At 42.2% G+C, this 20,518-nt stretch overlaps 1 protein-coding gene across 1 annotated transcript in view; it reads left to right on the top strand.

Annotated features, from left to right (window-relative positions):
* Window positions 1-20,518, top strand: part of ATG10 (autophagy related 10) — a 76,467-nt gene that overhangs the window by 3,136 nt on the left and 52,813 nt on the right. The window contains exons 2-3 of the mRNA XM_071581034.1: window positions 260-385; window positions 4,839-4,958. Coding sequence (XP_071437135.1) covers window positions 272-385; window positions 4,839-4,958 — 234 coding nt within the window. The 5' untranslated portion in view covers window positions 260-271. The remainder of the gene's footprint in view (window positions 1-259; window positions 386-4,838; window positions 4,959-20,518) is intronic.

A 20,518-nucleotide genomic window follows, 5' to 3' on the forward strand; every position in this document is an offset into this window, starting at 1 on the left:
GCACTGGGACAGGTTCTCTAGGGAGGTTGTGGTATCTCCATCCTTGGAGACAGAAAGGATCCTGGTCCAACTGCTGTGACTGACGCTGCTGTGGGCAGGGGATGGACTAGATAACCTCCACAGGTCTCTGCCAGCCTCAGCTGTTCTGCATATCCACGACTCTGTCATGTCCTTGGAGAAATGGGTCTGTTTTTCTTAAAAACCCAGTTTTTTATTGTTCTTTTTGTCTGCCAGAACTAACCCTGAGTTTGCCCTGCAGATACCCCGTGGCATGGCAGGTGAAGGGGCCTTCATTTTGGAAGAAAAACGGTTCAAGCAGGACTGTGAAGAGTTTGTTAAACACTCGCAGCAGGTTGGAGATGGTTGGGAGTGGAGAACTAGCAAGGTAAAACAATTGTGGGGTTAACTTTTGGATACCCTTGACAACCTTTTTGAGCTTTTACAACCACCACAGGCTGGAACATCCTTTAGCAACGTGTGAAATAAATGGCATTTTTTTACACAGCTGGTCCAAGACCAAAAAATTAAATAGATTGTTGACATGAGGGTTTGGGGCAGTGCTTGTGTTGAGTAGGTTGTAGGTCTCTGAGTCCTGCCCAGTGTATAAAAATCCTTTTTCAGCTGTGAGCAGAACTAGACAGTGAATGTGGTATCTCATTCAAACCTTCCTGCTCTTGGCAACTGCCTGTGGTTTTATGTCCAAGGTTCACTTCAACCCTGTAAGCTGAATTAGCTCATAGTCTGTTCTAGATCTGTGGCTTAATATTTTTGTAAAAGTACCTGTCAGTTGCACACAGCAACCAGGAGAATCTGTCAGTATTAATGAACAATTCTCATTATTTGCTGCTTCCCCATAATTCTCAAACCTCTCCAACAATAATTACATATTGTTTCTAGGTCATTAATCAAAATTTTAAATAGCACAGGGCTAACAGTAGTCCCACAGGACCCCATTAGAATCACTTATTTTGTGATGATTTCCCAATTTTGGAGTTGCATTCCAGATCTGTGAATTAATAATTTTTTCATCCTTTAATATGTATCAGATCAATATGGGATTATTTTAATTTTTTAATTTCCACTCATGGAATCAATAGATATTTTATGGAATTCTGAGCAAGTGTTTGTCCAACTTGAGTGTTTATCAAACATGTCTTTTTAATTGCCCTGACAAATTCTGTTTTCTTTAAGAAGATGCATTAACTGTGTCCATTTCTTTAGTTACTGAATTCCAAATGACTTCTGGTTTTTTTGCTTGTGATGATGTCAACCGTATGTGAATAGTTAGAGTATATAATTTGTATATATTTTGTATATAATTTATATATAATTTGTCTATAATATGTATATAATATGTATACAATATGTATTATAGTGTATAAAAGTGTATTGATACAGTATGTAACAATGTATTGATACATGTAGGTTTTCATGCTCTCTTTTCTGTGTATTCTGTTCTAGAAAATACTGCTTTACCTCTTTTTTTATTTTAATTTTTAAATTTTTTTTAAGTTTAATGACTTTAGTGGTTTCCCATCCTTTTCCCAATGTGTGCCACTATTTCTGCCTAAGTGTTTGTAGTTGTAACCCTTTCATCACAGATGATCAGAATTCCAGTAGGAAGCAGAATTTTGGATCTAGATTCATTCTGTTTAGGAGTTTTTTAAAGATTGCAAATATTATCCAAGTCTTACAATGCACCTTTTCTTACAGAAAACCATTTGAAACTTTAGATTTCAGTCCAAGACTGTATTTGTGAGGATTTATTCAACAAAGAAAGATGCTCTGAGGCTCTGATGGGAATTTAATACGTGGGTCAAAGTCTGAACTTTCTGTGAAATAAGAAGCTTTGCTGGAAATAGCAGAATGAGATAGATTTTTGTTGTTATATAAAAAAAATTCTAAGAGTTTTTTTTTTTTGTAATGGGCCAAGTTGGTGACTTTGTGATTTCAGTGTGTGATAAAAACCTGGCCATAGAGACCATCCATCTATAGTATGCGTCCTGGGAAGAAAAGCTTTTCCTGAACAAGATGTCTCATTGTCTTTTTGCCTTTTTTTTCTTTTTTTTCCCCCAGTGTGTGTGTTGTGGGTAGTTTGGGGCACTGTTAATTTTGCTGATGTAATGCCCTTGGATCCTGTTTCTCATTCTGTGCTCACGTGAATGAGCCCATTGATTTCAGTCAGACCACACAAGTCAACCAGGCTGGTGGAACTGTGTTCCTGTGTTTTATGTGGAGATTAAGTTTGGATGATGAAACACTCATTGTTTTTGTGGAGCTGCCTCTTGTGCCACAAGCTCACATGCCCCGAGCACAGCCCTGTATTTAGAGCTGTGAGTGAAATGCTCCAAACTGGGCTGTTTTTATAAGCTGGGGTGCTTTGGTTTCTTTGGTGTCTTTTTTTTCCACAGGCTGTAAAAAAGCCAAGAGTGCCTCTACTGCAGGACCTGATGGAGCTAAACTTGGGTGCTGTTATGGGTGGGTAGTTAAGTCTTGGCTGTGCAGGATGAGATCTAATTAACTAACCTCATCACTGTCTGGAACTGCCTGAAGGGGAGTTCTGGCCAGGTGGCGGTTGGTCTCTTCTCCCAGGGACTCAGCAATAGGAAAAGGGGGCACGATGGGCTCAAGCTCTGCCAGGGGAAACTGAAGTTGGAGAGCAGAAAAAAATTCTTTGCAGAGAGAGTACTCAGGCATTGGAATGGGCTGCCCAGAGAGGGGGTGGATTCCCCATCCCTGGAGGTTTTTAACCTGAGTTTGGCCATGGCACTGAGTGCCATGATCTGGTAAAGGGACTGGAGTTGGACCCAGGGTTGGACTTGATGATCTCTGAGGTCTTTTCCAATCCAATCCATTCTAAGATTCTGTGATTCTATGGATGTGGCACTGAGTGAGAATCCACCATGTCTTGATCCAACCCCACTGTGATCACCAGCCCAGGGCCCAGGGGTTGGATCAAGGGTTGGACTTGATGATCTTGGAGGTCTTTTCCAACCCAATCCATTCTATGATTCTGTGATTCTTTGTTATGTGCTTTGTACACCTCTGCCCCCATAAATAAACCAATGCCTTTGCAAGGACCTTGATCCAGTAATGTGGAAAGTGAGTCCAGTTCCTCTGCAAGTATCAGAAGCAGAAGGGAATTAATGCAGCTTTAGGTGTGATTGCCTAGATTAATTTAGCTAAGTATGGAACAAACATAAAGCAGAAAGCAAACAGGGCCTTACAATCACAGAATCATAGAATGGGTTGGGTTGGGAAAGACCTCCGAGATCATCAAGTCCAACCCTGGGTCCAACTCCAGTCCCTTTATCAGATCATGGCACTCAGTGCCACAGCCAGTCTGTGTTTAAAAATCTCCAGGGATGGGGAATCCATCCCCTCTCTGGGCAGCCCATTCCAATGCCTGAGCACTCTCTCTGCAAAGAATTTTTTTCTGCTCTCCAACTTCAGTTTCCCCTGGCAGAGCTTGAGCCCATCATGCCCCCTTGTCCTATTGCTGAGTGCCTGGGAGAAGAGACCAACCCCCACCTGGCCAGAACTTCCCTTCAGGTAGCTCAGAGACTGCCAGGTCATGTCTCCAGCTGCCCATACAGATTTTTCCATGGCACTCAAACCCTGTGGAGTGCAAAGGCTGTGGAGTTTGACTCCACTTAGTTGACAGGAAGAACCAGTTCAGGGAGGTGAAGGTTCTGTCCAGCCCTTCTCTGGCAAAGCTCGTGGTGCCTTGGGGCATTTTACCTCTGTGGGTGACTGTGGAACTCCTTCTTGCTCCTGGTGGGATAAATCCTGTGCAGGAATCTTCATTCAGGGGGCAGCTCCACAGGCAGAGGGTTGAAGGGATGTTGGGAGGGAGAGAAGTGGAATTTGTATCACTGAGTTGGACTTAGTTTGTCTGTCACTGTTCTCTGCCTGCTGGATCCCTCCCTGCAGCCAGAACAGCCAGGAATTTTGGTGGATTCATGCTCCTGATGAGATTTACTGAGCAAAGAAGGCATGAAGTACATACATTTTATTTTATATATATATATATATACACACATCTATTACATTGTGCGAGCAATGTAATGTATGTGTTTGTATATATATTTATATAAAATAAAATATATATACTGCCTATATTGTTAGTCATGCTTAAAAATGCATGGAAAAAGTACATATAGAGAGCATTATAATTCTTTAATGTGTGAAACTTGATCAGGACAAAGTAAAATAGCCCCTAGCAGGTTTTGGAGGTACATACAGCTTGAAAAGGGAGAAAACTATGTCAGTATAAAACCTGTGTTGGTTTAAAGGTCAGAATAAATGGAACAAACCATGTCAGATTAACCAAAGAGTTAAATTATAGTTAAATTTGCAGTCTTGTCAAGTAATTTAACGCTACATTAATGACTTTTGTAGTGAGACTGTTTTGAGTGGAATCCTTTTTCATTGGATGTTGTGCATGTGCTGTCTGTGTTTGTCTAAAACAAAATGAAATGAAACAGCTGATAAAACCCCAATTTATTTGTTTCCTTTCAGAAATAAGTTCTTGACATGCAACTGCTGTTCTTTGTGTTCTGTATGTGCTTTCTCCCTTTCAGAGAGCACCCTTTGGAAGGGTTCAGTTATTAGACCTTCTCTGTCCTCTTGCTTAATTAACAAAAACAGAATGTTAATGTTTGTGTGCAGGTAGCCAGGCCAGCAAGGGGGGAAGCTCCTACTCCCTTCTCCTGCCACTCTGGCCTGGAGCCTGTGTCTAAATACCATGCTCTGTTTATTTTCTGGAACACTGATGGCATTTAGCATTTTGATTACAGAATTTTATTTCTTTTTCTTTTCTTTCCCCCTGAACACAGGACCTTGGTGATAGTTATCTCAGTAAAACTCACTTCCAAGTGAGAAACAGACACATCCCACCAGACCTCAGGGAGGAAAACGATGATAAGGGTGAACAAACCTCATTTGCTCCTGCTGAAGTAAGTACAGATTTTAGACTTCTGTGTTTATAAAACAAATAATGGCATTTTAAAAATACTGCGCCAGTGAGTCCTTCAAAAAGGACTTCAGATCTTGTTACCAGTGTCTTTTAATTAGTTTTCATGCAGTTGTAGCAACACTAATTGATACAATTCATTCAAGTGTTCTCGTGTGTATGTGGGAAAAGATGAAGCAACAAGATTTAGTTATCTTAGAGGTAAATATTAATTTAAAGAATAAAGAAAATAAAATTCATTTGAAGTGCTATTTACTGAATATATAAGTTGTGTGTAAAACTTTGATAGTCAGTGTAGAGTTTTATACTGTGGAACTGACTTGGAATAGTGAAAAATTGTTTGAAACCAGTGGTGGGAAATAAGACAGATTTGGTGCTCTTGAAGGGGAATACACTTCTTTCTTCCAGAAAGTTGAAAATGTTCATTAAAATCTGACCAGACTGATCTGAATAATTACTTGTTTGTTTGATTCTGCATTAAACCCCGAGATTATTGACTAATCAGGATATAAGTGATAGAAATCCCCATCCTCCTTATGGTTTGTTACCATTAATATGAGAACAAATCTTGGATTATAATTGACTGCAAACAATGTATTCTGTATGTTATATATGGATGAGTGTGGTGTAGTTTCCAGGTGCCTTTTCCTGCAGTTCCTTTTCTCTTTTCATCAGCACTCTGATTTCTCTCTTTTCCTGCAGAAACTCTGGTACATTTCAGGCCTTTCTGGTTTGAAATGAGTATTCTTTTGGCCTGGTTTCTGGAGGAAATGGCACTGAAACAATTGTGCTGTCTCTTAGTCTGTGGTATGGTTATTTCTGCTGATTTTTGAGCTCATTCTCATGTTTCAGCTGGAAAGAGGAGTAGATGTTAAAGTCATCTGATGCTGAAGCATTTTTAAGTTTTCCTTTAATTTAAATTGTATTTCTTAAGAAGCAAGGCTGATACCAGAGTTTCAGGGGTTGTTACTTAATTGTCACTAATGACAGTGTTTGTGCACCTCAGCCCTGACTTGTATAGAATAGAATCACAGAATCATAGAATGGATTGGGTTGGAAAAGACCTCCAAGATCGAGTCCAACCCTTGGTCCAACTCCAGTCCCTTTACCAGATCATGGCACTCAGTGCCACGTCCAGTCTGCATTTAAAAACCTCCAGGGATGGTGAATCCACCCCCTCTCTGGGCAGCCCATTCCAATGCCTGAGCACTCTCTCTGTAAAGAATTTTTTTCTGCTCTCCAACTTCAATTTCCCCTGGCAGAACTTGAGCCCATCATGCCCCCTTGTCCTATTGCTGAGTGCCTGGGAGAAGAGACCAACCCCCACCTGGCCAGAACTTCCCTTCAGGCAGTTCCAGACAGTGCTGAGATCACCTCTGAGCCTCCTCTTCTCCAGGCTAAACACCCCCAGCTCCCTCAGCCTCTCCCCATAGGGCTTGTGCTCCAGTCCCTTCTCCAGCCTTGTTGCTCTTCTCTGGCCCCGCTCCAGCCCCTCAATCTCTTTCCTGACCTGAGGGGCCCAGAACTGAACACAACACTCAAGGTGTGGCCTCCCCAAGGCAGAGTTCAGGGGAAGGGTCACTGCCCTGGGCCTGCTGGCCACGCTAGTTTGGATCCAGGCCAGGATCCCCTTGGCCTTCTTGGCCACCTGGGCACACTGTTGGCTCCTGTTGAGCTTCCTGTCCCTCAGTCCTCTCAGGTCCCTCTGCCTGGCTGCTCTCCAGCCATTCTGTGCCCAGCCTGGAGCACTGCAGGGGTTGGGGTGGCCAAAGGGCAGGACCTGCACTTGGCCTTGTTGAACTCCATCCCATTGGAATCAGCCCATCCCTCAAGTCTCTAGATCCCTCTGCAGAGCCCTCCTGCCTTCCAGCAGGTCAACACTCCCTCCCAGCTTGGTGTCATCAGCAAATATGCTGATGATGGACTCAATGAACAGATGAGTTTTATATTCAAAATTGCTTTTGACGATTGTGACTTTTTTTGTTTTTAAATAATGAATCAGGTCTTCGTTACAGACATTTTAAAAGCACAAGTTATAGAATCCTTCTGGAAAGGAGGTGTCAGCTACAGAGAATGTCATAACACACAAAGACTTCAGAGCCTGTAAAGATGAGGCGTAAAGCAAGAGAAAGGTCCTAGAAAATTATGAAGTCCATAAGACTATAAGAAAAAAAATTAGTTTCTTCTCCAAAGTATTCACTGCCTAAGACAGATGATGTCAGTTTTATATTGCTCATTGAGCAGAGGGGTAACCAGCCTGTTAAAGTCATTTAATCCATCAATGGGAAAACTAAATTTGCTGTGGATACATAAAGTAAAACTGTGTTTGACACTAAGGAGAAAGATGGAAATGGTGACTGTAGAGGGGATAAATAATTTTCTCAGGCACGGTGGTTCCTGTGTAAGATTTGTGCTCTTTTTCACTGATCTTTATTCCCTAAGTCTTGTTCCACTGTAATAACATTCTGTTATTTAAATAGGCTTTTTTTTTCTTTTTTAAATGCATGTTGCACCCATAAATCACATGGTGTTGTGCAATTATTGCAATCTGTTTGATTGAGCTGCTGAAATATGAATAGCAAAAGTTGTGGTCGTGAAAAGTTTCCTCTGGTTATGTGCATGCAATATTTGGGGTGTTTCCCTTAGAAAAATTCATAAATTTTATTGTTATATATTTAAGGCCTGAAGAAGCTCTAGATAAGAATTTTAATTTATTTGGGGAAAAAAATGGCCATTTTCTGATAGTTTCATGTTTCACAATTTTCAGTGCTAGAATTGCAGTCATGATCTTCATTTTTCTGTATTATCATAGAATAGAATCACAGAATCATAGAATGGGTTGGGTTGGAAAAGACCTCCGAGATCATCAAGTCCAACCCTGGGTCCAACTCCAGTCCCTTTACCAGATCATGGCACTCAGTGCCACGACCAAACTCAGGTTAAAAACCTCCAGGGATGGTGAATCCACCCCCTCTCTGGGCAGCCCATTCCAATGCCTGAGCACTCTCTCTGCAAAGAATTTTTTCCTGCTCTCCAACTTCTATTTCCCCTGGCAGAGCTTGAGCCCATTGTGCCCCCTTGTCCTATTGCTGAGTGCCTGGGAGAAGAGACCAACCCCCACCTGGCCAGAACTTCCCTTCAGGGAGTTCCAGACAGTGCTGAGGTCACCTCTGAGTCTCCTCTTCTCCAGGCTGAACACCCCCAGCTCCCTCAGCCTCTCCCCATAGGGCTTGTGCTCCAGTCCCTTCTCCAGCCTCGTTGCTCTTCTCTGGCCCCGCTCCAGCCCCTCAATCTCTTTCCTGACCTGAGGGGCCCAGAACTGAACACAACACTCAAGGTGTGGCCTCCCCAAGGCAGAGTTCAGGGGAAGGGTCACTGCCCTGGGCCTGGTGGCCATGCTAGTTTGGATCCAGGCCAGGATCCCCTTGGCCTTCTTGGCCACCTGGGCACACAGTTGGCTCCGATTGAGCTTCCTGTCCCTCAGTCCCCCCAGGTCCCTCTGTCTGGCTGCTCTCCAGCCACTCTGTGCCCAGCCTGGAGCGCTGCAGGGGTTGGGGTGGCCGAAGGGCAGGACCTGCACTTGGTCTTATTGAACCTCATCCCATTGGAATCAGCCCATCTCTCAAGTCTATCCAGATCCCTCTGCAGAGCCCTCTTGCCTTCCAGCAGGTCAACACTCCCTCCCAACTTGGTGTCATCAGCAAATATGCTGCTGATGGACTCAATCCCCTCATCTAAATCATCAATAAAGATGTTAAACAGGACTGGACCCAACACAGACCCCTGGGGACACCACTGGACACAGCCCTGTTCACCAGCACTCTCTGGGCCAGCTCCTGACCCAGGAGAGGGTACACTTGTCCAAGCCATGGGCTACCAGCTTTTCCAGGAGTATATTATGGGACACAGTGCCAAAGGCCTTACTGAAGTCCAGATAGACACATCCACAGCCTTCCCCCCATCCACCAGGTGGGTCACGTGATCGTATCTCTGTTACTTGTGTTTTACTGGAATAATTCCATCTGTCTGATGTGTTCTCCTCCAAGGTGTGGTAGGAGATATGATACATAGTTTTACATAACATAATTAGCTGGGAACAGTAAGAAAGGAAAACCAATGAATTTAAGATCCGAGTAATCAATATCCATTGTTAGGAACAACCAGTGTTGACAAAAATCCAAGGAAAAAAATGTGCTGTGGTATCTGACATGAGAGGCCACAAGATTTTCCTCTCTTGGTCCTGGGAATCCAGTTCAGAGGTTACCAGTAGAATGTCAGGCAAGGCAGAAATTGGTGGAGATCAGATTTTTGAGGTTGGATGCAGTTTTGGGAGGGTTGTGCATGGTGAGGATTTAATCCTGTGTGAGTGACTGAGCCCCAGACACATGGAGGGAGGTAGTGTGGGTTAAATCACTGAGCGTATCCTGTCATAGTGCAGAGCACAGTTGGGATGTTGGAACTGCAGAGGGGCAAAATCATTGCGGTTCTGTTAGTTTTTCACCTGTGGAGAGATGGTGAAGCCTCATGGTACGATACAGAAAATAAACAGGATAGCTGGGGCAGCTTTATTCCAACAGAAATCCCATTATATGAGTTATTACAGGACCAAAAATGTGCTAACCTTATGGGATCTACAGGAAACCCGATCACATTATTTGAAGAGTTTATTTCAGCTCATTGGTCAGTATGGACAGGTAATGTTTCCAGCTTGCCATTTCATTGTCTGGTGTCTGAAGATCTGGTGCCTTCCTGGTGAAGGAGTGATGAATAACTGAGTATTCTGGTCTTTCCAGCAGAGCAGTCTGTATTACATGCTTGGTTCCACTTACACAAGTCGTGTTTTCATTTGAAAACCAAGAATAAAATTCAATGTGGGTTCCTTTCTGCTTATTTTAGGTATCTGCCATGTAGAGCTTGTCACTTAAAACTTTGTGGAGGTAAAATAGCACTTCTGGGTGTAAATCAGCCATCCTATTTTAGGTATCTTCTCTTGGAGAAGATGAGTCTGAAAATGCCTGGTTTAGTTCAGGGATGATCAGGGGGAGCTGGGTGGTACCCAGGTGTAAATGCCTGCACTGTGTCCTGTGAGCCTCATACAACAAAATACTAATTAAGACAATTCATTCGAGTGTTCTTGTGTGTGTGTGGAAAAAGGTGAAGCAACAAGATTTAGTTATCTTAGAGCTCAGTTATTTAGTTACCTGAGCTCAGTAAAAGCAGTGGTGACTTTTGCTGGTGACTTCACTGAGGCTGAGGTTTCACTCTGATGGTCACGCTGGTACTTAGTTGAGGGTTCTGTTTTGTAAAGAAGCATCTCAAAGACAGTTTAAGAAAGTTTGTCTTTTTATACTTGGCAGTGACTGAGCTGTCAGGCTGGTCGTCTACCCAGGGGATCCTGCCCGAGGCAGACCCTGCCTTTCCATTTCCCATCTCAGTTGGTACCTGAGATCAGCTCAGCTGGTTCAAACTTGGTTATAACAATGCCAAGGTCATGGGTTCAATCCCCTGTGTGGGCCACTGACTGAAGAGTTGGACTCCATGATCCTTATGGGTCCCTTCCAGCTCAGAACAGTCTGTGATTCTGTGATCTTTGAAAAGAACTGACTCTTCCTCTGGAACACCATTCTCTGGTTTTCAGTGGATTTAGTTAAATCAAGATGTTTATTTTAACGTCTGGATTCTTAAACAGAGACTACTAATGATATGTGACTGATGATAAACAAACTTTAGACCAAGTTGGTGGACGTCCTTCTGATCAGTGAGATCAGATTCAGTCCCTTCAGTATGAAGAGTCATAAACCTTTTGGAGTCTCTTCCAACAGAACAAAAATAGCCTGAGATGCAAAGCGAGGGACAGAAACAAATACACGGTGCCATTTGAACATTTTCAAGTTGCCATTTTGTCCTGGTTAAATTTTTATTAAATCAGTTGTTGTCTTTCCAAGCTGGCCTGACTTTGTGCCAGAGGAGTGTCATCTGTACTTTTCCACAGACAGCATAAATCTTGTGCAACCACCATGCACAGCCATCTTCAGAATGTGTTCTTTGCTGATCCACATCAAATCTGCCCTGCCAGGGTCTGTGTCAGTGAACAGGGGGTTGTGTTATCTTTTGTGGCAAGGACAGAACACTTACACACACTGTTGTTGGTGAGGTGACAAATAATGTGCAAAATTCAAAATGAGGATAGGCCCCCTGCCCTTAAGAACTTATGTTCTTAAGGAGTAAATTGGGGAAATCTGGATTGAGTTTGTGCATTCTTTTTGTTTGTTATTCAAATAGCCCAAGGGAAGCAATAACTTGGAGTAATAATTCTCAGTGTGTGGTTTGTCTCAGCTCCCTGGGGTGTTGCAGGGGGAGTGAGTCAGCACAGAACCATTCCTGGAGCTACAGCCACTGCCACTCTGTGAAGGAGTGGGCAGGTTGGGAGTGCTGAAATAAACCCTGTTAGCAACAACAGATTAATCAAGAGTTAAACGGTCTGTTGGTACCTGGTGTTGCCTGTGGAAAATGGGCACAACCCCAGCAAGCACACTGATGGAGTTTGTGTGTGTGCTTCAACGTGGGCTCCACCTTTGCTGGGAGATGTTCATTAGTGAAGATCTTTGATGGGGGATGTGGGAACAGCTCTGACATCCTTCCTAAACTTCACAGTACCATGATTGGCTGTTCAGCTGTGCTTTTCAGTGCCTAACAACAAGAAAATTACAATTCTTACCAATTATTAATCACTTTTTCTCTGAACAGTCCAGTATTTTTAGAATGAAGAACTAGTCCTTTTTTTTTCTTTCGTGCAAAAGTAAATAAGATGAACTCAGTGTAAACATTTGCAAAGCCATGGTATTTGCTGGGTGGTTAAAACACGTGAAATGAAAACCCAGCAAACTGCTTAAAGAGAAAAATTTAATAGAATCCAGCACTCACTGCAGGAAATAATGGAAGGGCCTTAGTAAAGAGGGAGAAAATCCAGTATTATGTACTCACCTAAAGCATCAGTTTGTCGTGAATGACCTGGGCTTAAGAGCAGTGGAGTTGCTCATGTACCAGAAACCTTTCCAAAGAACTGGAGTTGGACCAAGGGTTGGACTTGATGACCTTGGAGGTCTTTTCTAACCCAGTAAATTCTGTGATTCTGTGATTCTATGAAATGCGACGTCACAGAAAGTAAACACCTACTTTTTATGTAAAAAAATAAATAAACCACTTATTCAAAGGAGCTCTGAAGTGTGTTGCAAAATGCAGAGAAGGTCCTTGTGATTGTGCTTAAAAATGTATTAATCTGAAAATGGAATTAGCCTTTATTAAACCACAAGACAGTATTCTATTGTGGATTATTAACTATTTTCTGCATGGAAAGGCCTGGCAAAATAGTGACATCGTTCAGGCAGTCAGAGCTGGAGGAAGCTTTGGCGTGGACATTACAGCCCTTCCTGGACCTGGAGGATCCTCAGGGAAGGAGAAGTGTGACAGAAAACAGTGAAATCCCAGACCTGTCCTGCTTTGGGCCCCTCAGTCCTCGTGGAAAAGGCCAAGTGCTCCCCTCCTGAAGCTCTGGAGACACCGAGGTTTGTGTCTCCCACGCACAGACCTCTGTGGATCATTTGCTGTGTGTCACTCTGGAATCCTGGCCAACCTTGTTAGCAGTACTCGCAGTTAGTTTCCAACAGCTTTGGTGACATGCTGTTGGCTGGGCTGTCTCTGTGGGTGGTGGGACCCTGCTCTGAATTCTCCATCCTGCACATCCTTTGACTGCTGCTCTGTTTCACCCACTGATAACTTTTCACAAACCTTAGAAATTGTATCAAAGCAAGTATATAAATTAATTACGAAGCTTTTGGGAGAGCTGAGGGAGCACATTGTATGGCCTCCAAAAGTGATTTCTTTTTCGTTGAGATGTTAGTGGTTTCAACTTTTTATCTGCTATCTTGAGCTGTCACTTGATATTAGGAAAAAAATGCCACATCAGGCACAGGAAAAGATGCTCTAATTCAGGTTTGGTAACTGGATGTGACAGTTTAGTTGGAGCTGCCATGGTGGAAGGCATGATGTAATCCCAGCAGAATGTCTTTCTTCTGCAGTAAATAAACCTTCATTTCCTGTGGAGCTCACACTGAGGCTCTGGGAAGTGAGGGTGGTTTTCCCAGAATCTGGACTTGGAGAGGCTGGTAATACCAGTGGCAAAATTACTTACAAGATCATCCATCTGGCCTGCTGATTCTGTGTTATAGATAATATAAAGAAGTATTGTTGTTTTCATTTAGTGCATTTTTTTTCATGACATCAGGAAAGTTGTTTTGGAAAATAAATATGGGTGGCTTTAGTGCTTCTGGGCAAGACCAAAATCTGACTGAAGCTTTATTTTTAATAAAAAATCTGACTGAAGTTTTATTTTTAATTCTTCAAGTTAAAATTTAGCTAAATAATTCCGTTGTGATTTAATTTCATACATGTACATTCTGGCTTTTCTGTGTGTGCCTTTTTCACACATTAAATCATTATTATGAGATAGTAAAAAATAATTTTTAAAAACTGTGCCAGAGTGAGTTCAACAACAGCTGCCTTTACCCAGTAAATTATGTTAATTTACCTTAAAACTGTGTAATTGCGTATAAAGCAGCAGTATCAGAGATATGTGGGCCACACAACCACCTGCCCAGGCTTTGTGCTTCCCCTCAGTTTTCTGGGCTAATGTGGTTTGTTGACAAGTCTTGGTGACTCCCTCATCAGGTCTGTTCTCCCAGGCACTCAGCAGTAGGACAAGGGGGCACGATGGGCTCAAGCTCTGCCAGGGGAAACTGAAGTTGGAGAGCAGAAAAAACTTCTTTGCAGAGAGAGTGCTCAGGCATTGGAATGGGCTGCCCAGAGAGGGGGTGGATTCCCCATCCCTGGAGGTTTTTAAAGTGAGCTTGGCCGTGGCACTGAGTGCCATGATCTGGTAAAGGGACTGGAGTTGGACCAAGGGTTGGACTTGATGATCTCAGAGGTCTTTTCCAACCCAATCCGTTCTGTGATTCTGTGATCAAATGTTGTGTTGCTTGACATGCCTGGATACCTGGGCAGCACATCCAGAGATCCCAACTTCTACAGTTTTATCAGTGGAGGGGATTCCAAGAAACTAAAATCTATTTTTCTGTTTTCAATTTTAAAATATTACTGTTGTGGTGTTAGGGATGGCTGTAAAAAAACCACATTTTTTAATTTGTTGTATTGTTCACTCCCTCCCTCTCCCTCCTTTTTTCTCCTCCAAAAAATGTACAGAATGAGCTGCCATGAGTGGGAGAGACTGAAGTGATGCCTTGTCAACAGGCCTTGTGTTGGCAGTGGCCACACCATATAATAAATGTTGTATTATGTATATATTTAAACTAATATGTGTTATAACACAGTACCAGAGTGACATTTCCTAAGTGGTGCTGTTTGCCTGGGGATAATGGGAATGAGGAGTGTGGGGGCATCTCAATTCCCTCAACTTCATGCATTTCAATAGCAAGGTGTGCCCTCCAGAATTCATTGAGTAGAAAAAGATCCCTGTTGGCTGTTCAGGGTTGTTTAATCACTGAGATACATAAAATGCAGTTTCCTTTGTGGCAAAGCATTGTTGGCAAACACCACAGAGTCTTGTTTCCTGTTTGTGAGCTAATGTCCTAAGTGTTTGAAAAGTACAGTCTGGGCAAAAAACCAAATCACAATCTAGTCAGTTTTTGGTATTTTGTTGGTGAGCTTATAAATAGTTCATGTTTCCAGCCTTGCACATATACCTGCCTTAGTGTCTCTGAAATTCAATTGTATTGAAACAGTAAGATGCTCTGACTTTCTGGGGACAATGCCCATCTGTCCTGTAGCAATACTTTTATTTTGGCCAAGTGCCTGTTTTTAGTAGTGTCACATGATTATTGTTCTGCTGCACCACACAGGCCATGATGATTTGGAGTGGATGTTGCAGATTTCGGGCTCAGAGTGGCTTCCTGAGAGCCAGGCCAAATGGCCAGACTTCCACTTTGTGGAAGATTCATGTTATTGTCCTTTTAGCTTTGAGGTCTATCTGTGAGTTTTGTTTCCTGCCCAACACCATCTCACCCTCATTGTCTCCGAACTCTCATCATACTTGAAAAGAGTCTTTTCTCCCCTTTGTTACAAAGAATGGTTGTGGTTTTCTGCTCTGAAAAAAGATGCAATATCACTTTTTTTTGTTTCTCTCCCACATGCAAAGGTCTTCTATACCACAAATCTTGTCTATTAGCCTTATTAATTAAAAAGCAGCCGCTGCTGGATTCATGTTAATATTGCAAATATAGAGATTTATCTTTGTTCTTGAGGTCAGAACGGGGTATCCTCAAGAACAATATAGACTTACACCATGTGATCAGTGTATGATCTTGAGGTGAAGTCCTTTCTAGAGATAACTAAATAGCATTGAAGTTCATTGAAGTTCGGGAACTTGTGGTGCAGGAAAACATGTTGTAGAGTATGAAATATTTTATTGTGGGTCATGACAACAACTATCTTTCCCCATACAGACCAACACATGCTGAGGAGACACTGCTTTTTTACCTTGTAAGAGTCAAGACTTTACTAAGACTACTTCAAAAATGTAGCTGGATATAAAACATGTATATAAAGTAAGAATCAGAATCACACAGAATCACAGACTATTCTGAGTTGGAAGGGACCCACAAGGATCATTGAGTCCAAAGACTTTCTTTTGTGCTGGACTGGTGCTCAACATGATGTTGCCAATGCAGAGTGTTTAAATATGATGCTAAGGTGATTGTGAACGCCCCAATTTCAAAATTATCATTCTAACTTACAACAGAAATGAATTTGGTTCTATGAATTTATATGAATCACAGAATCATAGAATGGATTGGGTTGGAAAAGACCTTCGAGATCATCAAGTCCAACCCTTGGTCCAACCCCAGTCCCTTTACCAGATCATGGCACTCAGTGCCACGGCCAAGCTCAGTTTAAAAACCTCCAGGGATGGGGAATCCACCCCCTCTCTGGGCAGCCCATTCCAATGCCTGAGCACTCTCTCTGCAAAGAATTTTTTTCTGCTCTCCAACTTCAATTTCCCCTGGCAGAGCTTGAGCCCATCGTGCCCCCTTGTCCTATTGCTGAGTGCCTGGGAGAAGAGACCAACCGCCACCTGTCCAGAACTTCCCTTCAGGTGTTTTCCAGAGTGAGCAAGACAAAAGATCTTTAATACACATTTTTTTTACTGTAGTTCAGCTTGTTAATGTTGTGTGATCTTTTCTCCCTGGTTTGTCAGGGGCTAGTTCAGGCAGCACTTAGAAGTGCCCACTGACATTTTAAATGAGGCACTTCTGCTGTGCACAAAGTACTGAGAGCACATCCCAAGCACAGGGAACACTCTCCAGTTGTTTGGGAATGGGAAAATACACCTATGGGCACGGATGGCTGTCTGTAACTGGGAGTATTTCACCTCCTGGGTGCCTTTCTCTTGATGGTGGCAGTGAAAGTGAGTAATTTGAATTGACGCAAGCATCTTTTAATTCTGGAGGATGACGTAATGTCATACACTGCATAAGATTTAAGTTTGCTTTCTGAAGAGGAAAACAATGAAGAGTAAACAAGTGTGAGAACTTGTTGGGATCATGAGACAGACATTTTTCTGGTCTAAGTGGTCAGCTAAGATGTCTACTAGAGAAGAGAGAAAGATGTGGCTTGTACAAGGCAAAGGACTTGTGCTGTAGGTCACACTTTGTAATGTAAGCTTTGTGTCCACCTAGTGATTTTTGTGATGTGATCATTAGTGTTTCCATCTGTATTTTGTGTTTTTCCCTCCTTGATAGCTTGTCAATGAAATCTCTTCCCCAGGCTTGCAGGCTGACAGGGCACAAGAAAAAGACCTTCAAAGGAGAGCACATTATAATGCTTAGAAATCACCAGAAAGTGTTAACGGCTCTGTTGGCTGTTACACAATGGGATGCAGGAATTGCAATAATGTTCTCCTTCCATCTGGTGCCTGCAAACTTGCTGTTTTTGGAGCCATTCATTGCTGTGACAAACTGTTCACTTATTCATTCTTGTGTGGTTGCCCGTTATTCTTTGGAAGGGACTTGGGTTGAAAGCGGCTCAGTTCTTTGTTACACAAGTGCTCAGTGTCAAACACATTACAAGAACATGTCAGTCCAAATGCAAATATCACCAAATTTCAAAGCCTCTCCGCATGTTGTGTATATTTGGAATGTGCTGTGAAGGTGTAGTCCCAGGAGTGAGGATCTTGACTGACAATACTCACAGGAAAATCATGCGACATCTGTGCCAAAATGTCTATCTTTGACTGAGATTTCAATTTCCGTTTTAAATTTCCTGGCTTGTGCCAGCTAACATCTCAGCCTTAGTTTTACTACTTTTCTTAGAATCTGTGTGGTTATTTTCTTTGTTACATCTGGACTGGTTAATTTACATGACTGTGAGAGGGCCGCTGAGTGGAAGGTGTCACTCTGAGAGGGAGGAATGGTTTAATGAACTAAAGCAAGTAAAGACAGACAGGACACTTATTTCTTACTGCCACAGCACCAGATAAAGGAGTTCATACATAATTTCTGACTCAAACCAGTTAAAAATGCCCTACTCTTGGTCCTCCCTAAACATTCACCCTGAGATTGGCTCAGTTGGTTAAATCTTGGCTGTAACAATGCCAAGGTCATGGGTTCAATCCCCTGTGTGGGCCATTGACTGAAGAGCTGGACTTCGATGATCCTTGGGGGTCCCTTCCAGCTCAGAACAGTCTGGGATTCTGTGAATTAAAAATGCCCAACTCTTGGTCCTCCCCGAACATCTGAAATAATGATATCCATTCAACAGGAGTCTTTTGTGATGTGTTTGTAACAACACAGGTGAGCCATCACTTTTAGCCATTCTGTTATCCCAGAATTTAAATTAACCTCTTCAGTCCTGCAGTAGTGAGCAGGTAAATTAACTCATGAATAGTTTTCCCAAAAGTCTTGTGGGAATTCCCAGCATTCTGCCCATTTTAGTTGAATGTGATGTAACAACATAGAATCATAGAATGGATTGGGTTGGAAAAGCCCTCTGAGATCATCAAGTCCAACCCTTGGTCCAACTCCAGTCCCTTTACCAGATCATGGCACTCAGTGCCACAGCCAAGCTCAGGTTAAAAACCTCCAGGGATGGGGAATCCACCTGTGACGTTCAGATCTGCTTAATTTTTTATGCAGACTGAACTACAAGTTCGAATCATTGTCTTGAGCAAAATTAAAACTCAAACAAGTTATCTGTAAATACCAAAAACTGATTTTTATTAATTGATTGCGAGAGAGATGCGAAAGGAAAAGAGGAAAAATAAGAAAAGTTAGGAAAAATGCTTAAGATTATTTATAGAAGCAGAGAAAAGATACCACCATGAAAAACTACTTGAGTGCCTTATCCATGTAACTGAGAGGAAGGGGGGGGATGCAGATGCTCTCTCTGTTTTTGCCACGATGTTATCTCTTGGCTGCAAGAGGATGGTGAGTCTTTGAAATGCAAAATGCAGTTATTTCCCCTCAGACCGGACCGGCTTCTGGTGTAGCTGCAAAAGAGGGTGCTTTATTTTAGCCTGTAAGAGAAAAATTCAGAGAAAGGATATACTTCCACAGACAGTCACAGACTATTCAAGCTGGCAAGCAGTCTCGCTCTAGGCCGATGCCCTCTCTCCAGGCTGACAAGCAGTCTCTCCTTCGAGGCAGATGACAGCTGGTGGTGTTGGAAGAAAGGTAAGACCAGCTGAGAGGAGAGATCCGAAGAAGACTAGGCGAGGCTTCCTAGTTTCTCCTTGTCTCTTGTTCCTCCAACTTCTGAATTCATCTTCAGGTTTTTATAATGCTTTCCTAATCTCTACACATGTTTTTTGGCACGTAGTCAGGTCCAGATGTGGGAAACTGACCACAAAAGCAGGATTTTCTGGCAGGAAGTATTTCCTTGAGAAAGCTTTTCCACTAAAGCTGACATAGCAATGTTAGCAGAATGTATTGAGAGGCAGAAAACAATGGAGAAACATATTTTTGACTTGTTTACACGCTACATATCCCACCCCGATGATTCGACATTGTTCTTCGGCACATCAATGTAGCTTTCCTCAGTGGTGGTAATATGAATATAGCGGACAGAGGGAGAGAATGAAATAAGCAAACGATTGATCATGCATTTAACTAGGCCAATGCCAATAATTAAGAATACAATTCCAATGACTATTGCTATTCCAATTTGTATAATCCATTTTCCCCATCCCGTGAGTCCAAAAGAGTCCAGGATGTTAGTAAACCACGATTCACTAAACACTTCATGTGGTTCATTGCATAAAACAAATTTCTAGTGTGATTACTTATTTCTCTCATTGTGGTTCGTGCTTCTTCAGTGGAGGTTGAAGCATTATAAATTGTTATACAGCATTCAGTTTCTGACAAATTTAACATTCCACATACACCTTGTTCTTTTAACAGTAATGTATCTAATGCTAATCGGTTTTGCAATGTCATCTTAGAAGTTTGCTGGACTTGAGTGTTTAATTCTCCAAAAGCATGCTGTGTCCAATTGCTTAAAACACTTAATTGCCAGGTAATATCTTCTAATATAAATTGGTATCTTTTTAAGGTGACAAAGGGGGTAAAGAAATTTTCAAGAAAAAGGGAGGCTTTTTGTCCAGTTGTATAATAATCTGGAAAGTCAATTCCTTTAATTGCCCATTGTGGTCTTTGTGTTGCTTTTGGAGAGGGAATAACACTGCGTTGGTGACGTTCTTTAAACTCTTTAGCAAAAGAGGGGCAGAGAGAGGGAATTCCCGGTCCACACCTAAGCCCAGCATGCTGCTGTAGTGACAAATGCGAATAAAACTTCCTATCAGAGCACCCCCAGGCCATTCCCAGAGGGGCTATATATTTTGCAGTTTTACAATCAGTATTGTCCACATGATCAAGGATGGTGATTTTAGGTTTAGTATTTATTGGAGTGCCGTGGATTGGGTAGTGAGTATAGGGAATACCACAGTGATTAAGGAGATATTTGGAGATTGAGTTACAGGATTCATCCTGATTTTTCCAGCCTTTAGAGGGGTATCTCCAACAAGTACACATGCAAGTACACATGTCTCTTATTAATGTTCTAATTCTAAGCATAAACCAGGTTTCTGGGGGATCTCCTGGTCCTTCTTTGCATGTTATAACCTTTGAGCAATTGAATAGAGGACTGTCTTCTACTTGAGACACAGTAAATTTGGGTTCTTTAAATTTGGATTTAAGAAATTGGTGTACAGACCATGCCCACATTAAGTTTTTTCGGTCAATTGGGGTTATATTTGTTATATTAGGGAGTTGTACACACCAGGAGGGACTAAAAATTGTGGCATACTTACTTTCATATACATCTGGCATGTATAAGGGGTCAAAGAGGGGATCCCATGAATAAACAAGGCAGGGTTGTCTAGCACTGTATTCCTCAAAGGTTATTGTTCCAGGTTTAAATTCACCTTTACTTGATTTAATAGATGGGTGAGGGGATTCAATTTGAGATAAGATAGTT

Source organism: Pithys albifrons, chromosome Z, assembly GCF_047495875.1.
Source record: "Pithys albifrons albifrons isolate INPA30051 chromosome Z, PitAlb_v1, whole genome shotgun sequence".
Classification (NCBI taxonomy): Eukaryota; Metazoa; Chordata; class Aves; order Passeriformes; family Thamnophilidae; genus Pithys; species Pithys albifrons.